Below are 15250 nucleotides of genomic sequence, written 5' to 3' on the forward strand. Positions count from 1 at the left end.
ATAAGTCTTTGAAGGTAATTAATTTGACATTTTATTTATCTTGCATCCTTAACAGTGTCTAGTAGCATGCTTTGCATACAGTGGGTATTCAGTAAATGCTTGCTATATGAATCAATAATTGACTTATCAGTATTGGTGAGGTGACTGATGAACTGTTGGGTCTGATAAATAGTAAATAATACAGAACAATGCAAAGAGGCCAGGAACCACTCTGCATCAGCTGCTTTCTGAATAAAAGCTTTTAGCCATTTATTTAGTCCTAAAAGTGCTTTTTAACATCGACAATTCTGTCCTTTTTATTAGTGATTTATTTTCACATAAAGAAAGCTCTTATGGGCCTTTGCAATAAAGCAATTCAAAGAATACAGACAACTAACAGTGTCCAGTAGAAATCTAAAAAAGCATAAAAGGAAAAAAAACTTAGATAAGCCGAGTTCTTTGCTCTATTTCCCATTCTCCATGACACACATCTCATAGTATTCTTCTTCCATGTAGCCAAATTCATGGAAAATCTTTTACAAGAGTTATTTATTCTCTATTAGATAATATTTAATAATTGGCCAGCCTGATCAATTCAGAAATAGTCATCTTTAGAGAAAAAATCCAGAAAGTGATTGATTGACTTTTGATGGTCAAAACCACTGATTGCCATAGTTATCACAGAGCTTTAAAATGGCAGGCAGTTTTGGCCAAATATACCCTCTCTTCAATGAGGGTGGTACCAAAGTACTCAATGTACCCCATGCTTTTGTATAATGCATCTTTATTGGCTCTTTATACAGAAATGTACATCAAAATATTTTCAATGGGTAGAATAGAATGGAAAAAGGAAAAAAAAAAACAAAAAGCAGACTACCTGCTATATGTAACTGCAAAATGTGAATTACTTATCACTACTTTCCAATTATATATTTGTATGACACATTCATGAAATAGCAGGAGTTCTTAGTTAACAAGCATTAGAGATTTAGGGAATAGCATAGGAGAAAGTATTTTTTGAATAGTTTTTATAATATTAAATAACATACAATGTACAAATAAAATACCAAGATAAAGTCAAAATGGATGTATGACCTAGATGTAAAAAGAGATTATATAAGAAAATTGGAAGAACATGGAAAAATTACTTAGTAGGCTTATGGACAGATGCAAACAATTTATGAAAAATCAGTTTCAGTTATTGAGCTCTGTGATGCAATAAATAGCAGGAGAATTGCGTGTGTAGTCAGAAAGATGTGAATTCAAATCTCATCTCAGATATTTTACTAGTTGTACAAACCTGGCTAAAGCACTTAATTTGTTTACCTTAGCTTCCTCAATTATAAAGTGGGAATAATAACAGCATCTACCTTGCAGGGGGATCAAATGTTGGAAGGATCAGATGTTATAATATTTGTAAAATGCTTAGCACAGTATCTGGTACTGTCATATTAAGAGGTGCTGTTTAAATGATTATTTCCTTCCTTTCCTCTATTAGCCTTATCTGATTTTTAAATTAGGTAGGTATTTTCAGTTCCTATGAAGCAGTTTTGGCAGAAACTAATCAATGATGAAATAAAAAATTACTAGAAACAGGATCTCAAGGGTGACACTTTCCTTAGGGTGCTGCATTTAAATACACATACACACTTACATTTATGTATATAGATATATGTAGATGTAGATATGTATATGTATATATACACATATACACATATATGCCCACATACCCAAATATACACAAATATATATATGTGTGTGTGTGTGTGTGTATACACACACACACACACACACATATGTCAGTTTTGTTCAGAAAGTACACTTTTAATTCACTTAAAAAAAAGAATAAATCTGATGACAGCAAATAAAGAGAACAACACTGGGAAAAATCTGTGCATCTGCTCTAAAAGTTTTAATGCTTTAATGGAAAATGTACTCTGAAGTACAAACCAAAGGTACATTTTTAAGAGAAGTCTGAACTCTGAAATTTTCATAAGCTGTGATCTGATACAAAAATAATTTCCCTGGACAGTTGTTACATGGCTAAAATACATAAAGAAGTGTCAGAATTTAGAGAGTGGAAAAAGAGACTTCCTCCCCTGTTTTAGTGCCATCATGTTTATGGAACTTGTATGACTGAAGAGGAGGTGCTGGACGTTTAAGGACATCCTAAAGACCTGGCTCTGATGCTGTATTCAAAGCCTTGTTTTCTTTTAAAACAACAATAAGAAAACTAGCATCACCAAAGAAATTCACTAATAATAACAAAAGCATACAATCTAATTCCTAGGGCCTCAAGATGTTCCTTTCCCACTTCATTCTGGCCAGGGATATTGTCAAGAAATTTCTACTTCTAATTTAATAGTCACTTTTAAGTATTATTCCTTCCCTTGTCCCAGACACCTGATCAACATTATTTCAAATGAACATAAGGAGTTGGACACTTTTAGTTCTGAAGTTAGGGTCGGACTTCAATTCTAAAAGTCACTAAACTTATTTAAAGCAGCTTTTTAGAACCCAGCCTGAAGAGATTATTTTAGTTCTGTCCATATCCATTGCTCCTCTCTGCTCAACACCAAAGTGACAATCTCCCAGACTCTTTTTATTTAAAAAGGCTGCAGCTATTCCAATTGAGATCATGTGATGCACATCTGTTCAAGTGGCCATCAAGCATTTCCAGTTTTTTCCAAATTGTATTTAAGGATGTCCTGAAAAATAGTATTTGCTATGTTTTATGACCAAACTTTTTTCCTTTCTACCTCCTCTCTGAAGTTTTCCTATTTCAAAAAGGAAATTTCAGACGCAGAGGAAAATGGATATGAATTACAGAGAAGTTCCTGTAATTCCCTTTCAGCATTAAATCTAAGTATGGCTTATTATGCTACAGCTTTAAGTTGTGTTTTAATTACTGTCTTCCAGAAGTTTGGTCTAAATAGGATATCTAGGACCTCTTAATCATAGTTATGAAAACAAAGGACAATCCTATTCATAGCCTTGTTAAGGCCAGAACATCAGTGCAGTTTATGTCAATTAGTAGCCTGCATAATGTTTATGGAAAATGCTGTTTTGTTCTTCTGAGATCTACGTGAATTCGGGAGCAAATAAAATCATTATATTCAGCTTTATCCTACATGACTAGTACTTTGATGAAAATTTAGAAATTCCTTTCATATAATTTATCATTTCTTCTGCCAGAATCATAAATAATGGAGCTAAAAATATGCTATTAATATTGTTAACAAGACCACAAAAGAGGAGAAATTTATTCAGTAAGCAACAATTCTATCAGTTAGTTATTCACAGCTCTTTTGCCCATTCTTGGAAGGTGCCCCAATTTTTCTGCGCCATACTTTGTCTCCCTGGGCAGTCAGGAAACCAGGAATCATAGGGGAAAGAGGGTTGAACTTGGAGCTGGGAACACATATCAGCTACTTATTAGAAATGTGACTCTGGGCAAGCCAATTAGCCTCTATGAACCTGGAGTTTCCTTACTGTAAAATGGGGATAATAATACCACCTACCTCACAAGAATGCTGCTAGGATCAAATGAAATAACATCTGTAAATACTTGGAGAATATTAAAGTGATATATAAATAGGAGCTATTATTACAGACTTCCAAGGAGCAGAATAAATGCAGTCACAATGGTTTAGTAGATTACTGCAATTCTCTACATCCAACAGTTCTTTCTCATCATGATTGTTCTCTAAGGAATCAAAAAAAAAGTTACTACCAAAGGATTGTGAATGAGTGGGTTTTTACAGTAAAAATGGAAATTTTCCCAGTTTCTTTTATTAATTGAGTTGATAGCAAATAAATGAATTCTGAATCTTTATGTCACTTGTGTTAGAACTAGAAGCTACAAAAGAAAGAACAAAGTCACTGAAATATACCTGAAAATTGTACCGTAAAATTTGGTAGTCCTAATGACTATAAACCAAAAATTTCTTAAAATACTCATTTTGTTCTTTAAAGATACCTTTGATATTGGATAATTTAATTTTGTTGCATTTCACAATGTCTTGATATGTCTTCATAGTATTCTTTAGACCAGATACTTAGATTTCCTAACACTTTATACTCTTATCAAATTCTGCCTCTGACATATATGTCATAGGATTTGAGACATATCTTATACAATTAGATTTACACACAAATCTTTCAGGGCCCCTGGCAAATCACTAAGACTCTGAGTTAAGGGAAGAGGGGAATGAGCAGATCTGCATTGATAGTAGTTTACTCACTTGAAAATTTTTCCTCATATTATACTATACAAATGAAGTCCTGGTTCATTCCATCCTATTCTAATCATTCCTACTGTAGTATATAATTCATGTTTCTTTAGAAGAAAGGAAGAGACTAGATTTTATTTATATCTGTGGATCCTTTAAAGCTGGACATAGTTAAATACATATAATTGATTGATTCAATGTTTATTACATTAGTTCTTTTCTCAGGACAGAGTACTATATCACAGCAACTGGACTCTTTCATCTCTTGATCTCCTGATTCCAATACTACCTGTAGTTTTTAAGCTCTTTCCCAACCAAAATCTTTTAAAGAATAACTCTTGAATGGAACTTTCAGCAAAGGTGATGCTGTAAAAATTTGCTTTCTTTGCTGCTTGGTGGGATCACCCCTCTGTAGCTGAGAAGGGCAGCCAGCTCTTATCCTCAGTGTTCTGAGTTCAGGAGCCATTTGAATTGTTATTGTAATGAGCCAAGTTATCCCATCTAAATACTCAGAAGCAGAGTTGCTAGTGGCTTGCTGAAATTTCTCTAAGGGTAGGGGAGGAAAAAACAAGTGTGTAGAGAGGGAAGTGAAGTCAGAAAAGACCCTTAGTTTTCAGCTCCATTGTGAGGTTGAGGAGGAAAAATCAACTTGTCTTACTAAAGAAACATTCATTCTGTTTCTGTCAAGAATAGTGTATCTCACAAGTGGCTCTCTGAAGTTGTCATGGAGGAGAAGGAAAACCTAGGCAAAAAAGCTTTATATCTGAAGAATCAGTCTGTTTTACTAATATTTTTTAAATAACAAAAAGAGTGTGTTTATTATTAGAATAATATTAGTGACTACAGCTCAACCCAAGTTTTGTGACTTCTGGGAAGCTCTGAATTTTGTGAAAGGCCCAAATAATCAAATCTCTCATTTTGAAATTTGTAGTGTGATAGGTCATTTATTTGATCCAGAATAAGTATAATAGTCCTTTTGGCTTGTTCAAAGTTACTCATGTAGCCTTTGGCTGAGTAAAGTTTAGCTGTTCTCTTTTCCTGATGTCAGCCCTTGGAAGTAGACAGCAAACTACTCCCTGAATAGTTTGGGTCTGTTCCATACTACTGCAGACCATAAAGTATGTCAATCTAGGGGGTAACTAGAATTCCGTATTCAAGAAACCTTCATTTTCTTCTTATGGGTTTTAAATCTGATTCAATAACTATGAATTTAAAAGTATGTATATACTCCCTATTCTTGGACTCTAAAAAGAAAAATAAAATTATTTTCATCATTTGAGAACATAATGTCATAAATTATTAAGTCATCAAGTTATTAAAAATATCCAAACACTGATTCCTTGTAAACCATTTTTTAAAAATAAGCTAAGTACAATTAATCACCTCATATATTCCTTTAGGTTTCTGTGGCATACCCTCTCTCTGGGCTAGAATTCTTCTGATTAATTTAAGGATATCATCAGTAAACAATTCTATCAGAATCCAACAGCTGGTCAAAGTTTTTAAGCTTGAGTTTTAATGACTCCTCAAATCACCTTATATTACTCCAAAGGAGGAATAACAATTGACTAAAAAATAGGTGAATTTAAATTAGCCTCTAAAATCATTAAGTAGCATACTTTTTGATACTGTGATATGACCATTAGGCATATTTCTAAAGAAATCAAAGAATGAGGGGAAAAAAGAATGGGAAAAAGAATCAAAAAATGAGAAAAAAGTTTGTACAAAAATATAAATAGTAATGTTTGCTGTTGTAGGGAGAACTGGAAACCAAAGAATCTGTCCTCAGCTGGGGAATGGCCAAATTATGTCATATGAATGTAATGGAATGCTGTTGTGGCAACCTTCCATACTTCTCTATTGAAAATAGTTCTTTTACATCATGGGAGAAACTGAGGCTCAGAAATGAATTGTCCCAAACCTAACATGCAGTGAGGAGCAGACCTCTGATTCAAATTCAGGACTTTTGCTCTAAATCCAATGTCCCAACCACATTGCTGTTACCTAGAAAAATTTCCTAACTATATTACATATGTTCCTATCATCTTATGATATAACCCCCACATTATATGCTTATATGAGTTAATATACTCATATATACATGCACATGTATATATATTCACATATACACGTGTAAGTATATAACTATCATGACTAAAGAATATCTGTTATATTGAACGGCAATCATAGGAAACAATGCAAAGAGAGAAACTTTTCATGTGGTCAAATTTTGATCTTTTCTGATTAATTTGTGAAAGACCATGAGGAATTTCAGTGACTCGCTTTGTTAGCAGAGAACTGCTGTTAATCATTTGGGTATGGACATAGCTAATTTCATTTGACTATATGGACTATTCTTCTTTATATAGTGAGGGATGCCTATATCCCCTTTGCTACTAATGAGAGATGATTATGCCCATCTTTTTGTTCCATGAGAGAGACTTGGGGCTGTGATTTCCATTTTATGTTAACATTCCCATACCAAGTTAATTCTGCCCTGGTTATTTTCCTTGCTGTAGATGATGTGTTTATTTTTAGCGATCATGTGATTCTCCGGTATTTTCCAGGCACTGCTTGAGTCACCCTCATTTCAGAGAACACTTCAAAGAAAAAAGACACTAAAAAAGTCTTCCTATCTCAAAGTATCTCCATAATTTAAAATTCTAAATATTTAAATCTATTTATACACATTATGTATTCCTTTATTGCAATTCTAACGTTTTGTGCCTCTCATTTCTTAGCATAAAATTAAATTTCCTTTGCAATATTCACATTAGGTACTAGGCCTTATAATCTTCTGATTTTGAAACCTTTACATTTTTTCACTAAGCAATAGAAATAGCAAAAAAGTGTACCAGAGGACACAGTCCTCAGGTGAACATGCTGGCAATCCTTTGGGATGCACACTGACAGCCTGTGGGCCCTGCCTCAGGGAAACACACCGGCTCTAAGTGGAGCAGGTGAAAGGGCTGAGTGAGCAGCGTGCAGCTGACAGACTGAACAGAAACTAAAGACACAGGGACGTTGCTGTGACAACGCCTTCCATGGGCAGCACTTCATTGCTGCTATCAAGCCTCAGTTCAAGAGGAAGAAAAAAAATCCTGAAATCTAAAATGGGGATAATTTAAAAATCTGAATGCTTTGTCCTTCAGGCCTCCAGCCCTGCCCTTCAGCAGTCTGTAGAGAATGCATTTTGAGTTTTTTCCTCTGGAGTTTCACTCAGACTCTTGTGACTAGTGGAATAGATTTGCCAGATGACTGGCTGGGGTAACAGTCTATTATAGCTGCCGGACAGGGCCTAAAAAACACTCTCAACTTCATCATAGGGAACCAATTGCCTGCAGGCTAATTTACTGCAGCAAAAGGAAGCTTTCTTACAATTGGGATCACTGATTGAAAAGGACCATAATCTGAAGAATTGGAGTTTAAAAAATAAAATGAAAATCCAGTCCCTTCAGAGCTAATATATATGTTTGTCGTGCCTACTTTCTTAGCTTTGGTATGAGATGCTATGAGAAATGCTGGTTAGTCCCTAGAAACTCTTTATGCCTCTGCTTTAGAGCCCTAGTTTCCTTGACCTACATGGACATGTTAATAATGATTCAACTGTGCATCAGCCTGGAAAAGATGCTTTTGAAGAGCCTCAGAAGCAGCAGAGATTAAATTGTTTTCTGTTCCTCTTAGATATTCCCTTGAATACATCAGGTGACACAGAAAGGCACCCAGAAAAGGAAAGCAAATCCACAGACATTCTGTGTTACCCCACAGAAAAAATTGGTTAAAAAGTCCCTGTTCTTGTGGGCCTAGTACAAGATTTCATATCAGGGACCGATGCTCTGTCAGGAAGCCAGGCTGATATTGAGATGGTAAGTGAGGGCAAATTTGTCCAGCTACATGCAAGGAGCTAGCCAAAGAACTGATCAACATTGATATAAACATGTTGGACACCTGCATCTTTGTGACTTGCATTGGAAGTTTTTGAGGAAAGGAGTACCTTGCTCGTACTAAGTAGGATCACTGCCTTGCCCAATGCATTTGCTACAGTGTTCCTAGTTGTGGCAACTCTGCTATGCTCAAGTTTGTAGGTAAGTAGAATTTGGAACACAAAAAAATAAGTGTTTGGCTATTTGGTTGAGGGTTTGACTTTTGATCCCGAAGTCATGCATACAAGAGTCTGAATGAAAAGACACAATCAGAAGGTAGAAGCTTAACCTACCAGTGTGGCAATCAAGAGATTTCACTTTTAAACAGGTCTCTGCTACTTATCTATCATAGGGCCTGAGGCACTCACATACCTTATCTTTTCTATGTCTCAGCTTCTCCATCTATTAATGTGGGGAAAATGTCTTTGAATTCCATAGAAGAAAGCATATTATGTGTACAAAACTCACCATTATTTGTTTTAGTGTCTCAAAAAAATGAAAGACATTCCAACAGAACTTTCTTTTCAAACCAAAGTACTAAGGTTTAACCTCTTCTTTGTCCACCCACATCAAGCAATTTTTTCTTGGTTCCTGACAACCCACAAATTCCAAACATTCATTAAGAGCAAAGAAAGAACAGAACTGAATTTGTGTTGCTAGGAGTCAGTAAGATGTAGCTCTTTGATTTTATTTCTATGTTCTTCAGTTTTGTTTTTCTTTCTTCAAAATGGCTTTATAAAGAAAAAAAATTACACAAGAAGCCAATGCTAAAAGAAACATACAAAAAATAGAAGTCTTAGCCTTTGTTGATATCAGAGCTTTCAATAAGTGCTGTTTAAACTTTTAAAGAAGAAAACCATATAGCCACAAACTTTTATTTGCTCTGAAAAAATGCAAATATTTTAAGCAACAAATGATACTATTAATTGTGTATTCTACAGGATAGATTTTCCTTGGTAATATCAAAGCTGTTAGAGAGCTAAAGAAATTATGTTATCTGCTTGGGAAAGATTTCCCCAGTTAATATAAGAGATCCATATTAGGAATCCCATTTGCCTTTCTTTCCCCTGACATCCAATCAGTCAAGCAGTTTGCCATATCTTCAGAATAGTGTCAAGAGCAGCATTTGCTGAAATTTTATGTAGCTATTTCTCTTCTCAGCTTAGCGGTGACTATTTGAAATTTGACAGGAAGAAGTTTCCACTAAAAGACAAGTAATTTCCTTATCAAATACTATTTGCTTCCTGAATATGCTCAAATCTCATCTCTCAAGTTCTACCCAGAGAGTTGGAAAAAAGTAAATTTTGGATAAAGAGCATAGTTCTTCATCTGAAAATTAGTATCAGTATTCATCCATATCACCATTAATCAGATTTAGTTATGACGTCTCTGGCTCATTATAAGATAATCATCAAGTTTTCATCTTTAATGTATTTATTTAATTTTGGGCTTCTAAAAAAGAAATAATTAAATATTGAAGCTTGAAATAAAGAAACTCCACAAGGAAAGAGGAAAAAAAGCTTAGGTGCCAATTTCTACAACTACTGTATTTGCTCTATGTGAATATAATAAAACTTTATGTATTTCATTTGGTTTCTATAGGAACCAGAGATCTGAAATTTTTTTGAAGTTTATAATTATTCAGCTGTTATGGGCAGTTAGGTGGTACAGTGGATAGAGTGCCAGACCTCAAGTCAGGAAGAGAATCTTGCTGAATTTAAATCTAGTCTCAGACACTTACTACCTGTGTGACCCAGGGGCAGATCACTTAACCCTTAGTTTCCTCATTTGTAAAATGATCTATAGAAGGAAATGGAAAATACTATAGTATCTTTGCCAAGAAACCCCTAAATGGAGTCATAAAAAGTCATTTGATTGTTGTCCTTCGTTCTTGAAGAAGACCAAAATGACATCACTATGTTAGAGTCAAGTTACAGTGTGTCTGGCTGTGGCTTGGAATATGAGCTTGAAATGCTCTGCCACAGGTTGGACACAAATCGTCCTTATGAACACTTGGGGAGGCTTCTCTAAGTTCTCTAACTCTCACATTTCTTCTGGGCTAATTCACTTCTGCTTTGCTCATAGAGCACAGCACCTTCTCTGATGAGGGCACTCCATGCTGGGTGGTCCTATGTCAGTGTCTCCCATGTCATACAACCAGTTCTAAAGACAGCGTCCTGGTATCACTTTTTCTGACCACCTTGTGAGCACTTGCCAAGTGCTCCACAAAATAATCTCTTTGGCAAGCGTACATTTGTCATTCAAATAATGTGGCCATGTGAAAACAACTAAACAACATTAACAAAAAAAGCTAATTTGTAATGATGGCCATCTCAAGTTGGGGTTTTGGATCAGAGAGATGCAATTTAGAAATATTGTAACTCCAGCAATTGTTGCATTTAATAGACACATATCATTATACAAACATGAACTTTTAAACATGTCCCTGGTCATTAGATCAGAAGTCATAAGAATATTTCCTTTCAGGATAACATCCTTTATTGTGTAGCTGAAATGCAATTCACCAGGATATAAATTGATTTGGTATCTGTTGTTTACCCTAAACTGTGTTACATCCTAGGTTAATCCTGCATTTGCTGAGGCCTTCAAAATGCAAAGAAGCCAAATCACTTTAAGACCTGTGGTATCATTAGTAAAAAGAGAACTCCCACTGAGTAATTTCTGTTTCTAATGCAAATAGATACTCACCAGCTTTGCTCCTTTGAGAGGTTAAGTACCTTGTTCAGGACTACACAGCCAATAGGTCCTAGTGGAAGGACTTGAATCTGGGTCTTTCTATTCACTAGGCAACACTGTCTCTCTTTCACTAGCATTGAAGAAGATATTATTCTGAACATACTGAGCAGTTAGAAAAATTTGGAATCTTCCCTTAGTGTGTATAAAGTGAGTGTGCATCAAGAGCCATTTTATATACATGTTGCAAAAAGCTTCCTTGGTAAACACAGGAAGTAAAAGCATTTTTTGCTGCAGAGCCCGCTAGATTATTCACATATGTATAGATTACCTTATTTGTGGTAACTTCTCTTTTTTTGTTCTTTGGGATGGCAATTGAGTTGTTTAGGGTCACACAGCTAGGAAATGTTAAATATCTGAGGCCGGATTTGAATGCAGGTTCTGAGTTCATTTGAATACAGGACCTTTATCCACTGCTCCATCTAGCTGTCCCTGGGGTAACTTCTTACACCAGATCTACCCTTACCCTATAGGATACTCCTGGCCTACCACTTGAGGCTATTCACCAACTAGTAAGTGTCTGAGGGCACATTTAGTCTTCCAGTCTCAGGCCTGGTGTTCTCCACCTAGCTGCCCAGATTATATACTATATTTCAAGCTAAATAGAAATGCTTCAAGGAATCATCTTCTATTTTAAATTATATGTCTCAGAGCTTGCATCCACGGCACAGGCTCTAGAGAAACTGGACTGTCCAATTCTCATCCTCCTTCCATACTCCACTGTACCTGCTTTCTCCTATACTTCAAGGATGTTCTCTCCTAAATCTCAACCTTTTCATATCCTGTGTTAACCTTTACAACCCAGCCACCTCCTCCAGTGAAGGTAATAAGTAAGAATAACCAATTTATTCCTTAAACTATGGGATATGGACCTCCAGGGAACTTATCATCCAATGTTAGCATTTTACAGATGACAAACTGAAACCCCTTTAAAAAAGTTTGCCCACACAGTTAGCAAGTAGCAGAGTGAAGATTTGAACTGAGCTCTTTTTCTATACCATGGTATCCCCTTGGTACTGCAATATATTAGTGGGAGTGAAACAATAGATTTAAGTGAACACATTCACCCAGTTTTTTTGGAAAATGATACTTTCTGTATGAGATAATTTTCTAGGTAACACCCATTTAAACATTTAAGTGTCTAAAAAATTTAAATTTTTGAAATAGAAAATTTCTAAAATATAAAAATGAAACTTTCTAAAATATTTTCTGGATTCTTAGACTATAATGAACATAATTTGAACATTTTTGACAGTTTAGGATTATCAATCATGAACATAAATTGTGAAATCTTGATGCAGTGCAGCAGTGCCCCGAGGGAACACTAAAATGAATAGAGCTATTTTGCCCCTCTCCTATCTCCTTGCTTGAGGTAAAGAAGTCAACAGCAATACTTCTTGCTCTAATAGCCATACCTGTAACTTTTTCTAATTTGCCACTTGTAATTTGTTGTGACTTGTCAAGTTGGAAAGCTTTGGTAGATGGTATTGCAGAACTACAGACTTCCAGAAACTTCCAGAAGGGACCTTAGAGGTGATATTACAAATGAGGAAACTGAGTCCCAGAAGTAGTAAGTGACTTGTCCAAATTCACAGAAAGCAAACAAGTTAATATTTATACTCTTATCCTCTGACTCTAGTGTTCTCTTGTTCTACAACAAGGCTGTGGAATACATTCTTGAAAAACAGCACATTTCTATTTCCAAATGCTTTCTGAATTTTTCTGACTCTGTTCTCTTACTCAGTGCTAGCCCTGACCCTTCTCAACTTTTAAAAATCCTACTTGGTCCTTAAGACTCAGGTGAGCTGTCATCTCTTCAATAAAGCCTTTGCTGTTTTTTTCCCCTTCCTTCCATAAATGATATTTTCTTCTTCTGATTCTCATATGCAATAAGCTGAATAAAAGGAGGGATAGGAAGCCTTGGTTTTTCTTAGCAGTAAAATGAGGTGAGACAAGCAGGCCTATGTAGGTTCTTCCATTTCTATATCTATGAGCTTCTAAATGAATTAGTTGAAATTCTAAAAAAATCAATTAGGGAAGAAAATTCCTACCCATTTGTTTATGTGGTGAGCATTCTTTTATCACTCAGGTTTAACAAAACAAAAAAATTAAACAATTTTACCTTCCACATCTAAAACATGGGCAGAGATGATGGTGTGGTTGACAGACAGCTATTTCAGGAGTTAGGAAGGACTGGGTTCAAGTCTTTCTTCTGACACATTCTTGCTATATGGCCCTGGGCAGTCTACTTATTTTGAGTGCTAGGCACCTCCATTTGACTATAGGTTGCCTTCAGGAGCAAATATGAAATCTGTTTAATATTTATAATTCAGCCCCTTGCTCCCCCTATGTACTCTTTGATCCAATTAATACTTGCCCCTGGTTGTTCCATGAAAAAGAAACTCTTCTTGGTTCCAGAGATTTTTTCTGGCTTTCCCCATTCTTGAATCCACATTCTTTCTCCTTAACTCCAAAAACTGACCTCCCTGGATACCTTTCATCCCAATTAATATTTCACCTTCTAAAGAAAGCCTTCTCTAAGCCCTCAATTCCATGTGCTTCCCTCTTTTAGTTATTTCTTATTTATTCTATTTACTTTGTAAATATTTCTTTACATGCTGTCTCTCCCATATGACTATAAATTCCTTGAGGGCAGGGTATATTTTCTGCCTCTTTTTGTAACCCCATCACTTAACAGTGTTTGGCACATGGTAGGCGCTTAATAAGTATTTACTGTTTGATCTGCATTGAATTGGGAGACCTCTAAACTAATAAAATCATGGTTTTAGTTAGCTAACCTGTATATTCCAAATATGAGATTTATTGGAAAGACTTTACATTGCTCTGAGAAGAATATGACAAATCAAAACAAATGATAATAAACCCTGCCCAAAGAAACTTAAAAGGTTGCCTGCTAGAAAAGCTTAAGTGACAACAGTCTCTAGAATGAAAAGACTGAAATCCTTTCACTGTGACAGTACCTGCCGTAGGTGAGTTTGCATGGTGAGATTTCTTGGGCAAGTTGAAGATCTGTTCACCAGGATCGGGTGGCGGAATCGCATCCTGGCCTTGTCGAGCTTCCACAGGGTCATATTCCTTCCCATCATAGTTTGCATCATAGAACTTCTTAAACCATTGGATGAAATCCAAGTTGTCCTGAAAACGTCCTTTCACTAACTTTTCCACCGGAATGACCTGCCAAATAAAATCAAATCATATTTGTTGGTTTGTTAGACGATTTTTGCTTCTTTTTTGTATCTCCAGCATGAAACATATTACCTGGCAAACAGTAAGCATTTATTAAATGCTTGTTACCTTGTTTGTAATTTGTGACTACTGTTTTTGTCTCCCTTGAGTTCTTGCTTTTTTTTTTTTTTTAACAACTCTATTCTAGCATTGATGGTTTTTAACCGTTTCCCAGAAGGAGAATCAAATTAAAAGATCATTTTTTGGAAAACTGCATATTGCCAGACAAACCCAGAGTATCTCCAAAATCCTTGCTGTTTTATAATTCCTTATACAACTGTACAGGGATAAACTGATTTCAAAAACATGGCCAGTGAAAAATCATACTCAAGGGAAGAATCAATATGTGAGAACTCAGTCATGGCTTTCCTGATTTCCTTGTTATCTGAACTGACAGTCAACATTCTTCTTAAAGGTCTTATACAAGATCTTTGAACTGCTCACTGATTCTAATCAGCACATGCATGCTTAATGGGCAGGCAGCAAAAGGACCTCCCCATACGTCTGAAGAAGAATTTGGAATTTCCCTGTAATTGAGGCAACTTCTTCACCACCAATATCACCTCATACTTCCATACTGAAATGATGGCACAGCAGAGAGTGGGAATTTGTATGTGAGAAAAGGACTATGTGTGTGTTGTTTACCTTCTGTCAAAGTGATCAACATTGCAGTATAAACTCAACCTACCATGAGGTTTTGCAATGTCAGAAATCTCACCTTGGAGCCATAAAAGCAGTGTGAACCTTTTAAAATATTAGGGAAAAAACCTAAGCTTTGATGCTAAATCCAATGATCTCTCCACTATCCAATACTGCCTCTCAGTTTTTCTGTTAAACTAAATCATTTGCCACAATTTTTTTTAAAAGGGTGTTCTTCACAAAGATTCATTGGAAATCAGATTAAATCAAGTAAGACTGACTTATAAACAGAGGAGATTCTACCCTCTTCATAAGACTTCTTTCTATTCACAGGTAACAAAAACAAACCAAAAAAAATTCTTAATTTTTCTGAAGCTACCATATTTAGAGGACAAGAATTATTGATATCTGTTTTAATTAACTTGATAGTTGACATTAATAAATATTTGTAGATGATGATAATTTTGTTCTTAAAGT

At 35.4% G+C, this 15250-nt stretch overlaps 1 protein-coding gene across 2 annotated transcripts in view; it reads right to left on the reverse strand.

Annotated features, from left to right (window-relative positions):
• Positions 1 to 15250, reverse strand: part of MAPRE2 (microtubule associated protein RP/EB family member 2) — a 193420-nt gene that overhangs the window by 26325 nt on the left and 151845 nt on the right. For both annotated transcript variants that reach the window (XM_051970232.1, XM_051970231.1), the window contains one exon: positions 13870 to 14083. In XM_051970232.1, the coding sequence (XP_051826192.1) occupies positions 13870 to 14083 (214 nt within the window). The remainder of the gene's footprint in view (positions 1 to 13869; positions 14084 to 15250) is intronic.

Source organism: Antechinus flavipes, chromosome 1 (assembly GCF_016432865.1).
Source record: "Antechinus flavipes isolate AdamAnt ecotype Samford, QLD, Australia chromosome 1, AdamAnt_v2, whole genome shotgun sequence".
NCBI lineage: Eukaryota > Metazoa > Chordata > Mammalia > Dasyuromorphia > Dasyuridae > Antechinus > Antechinus flavipes.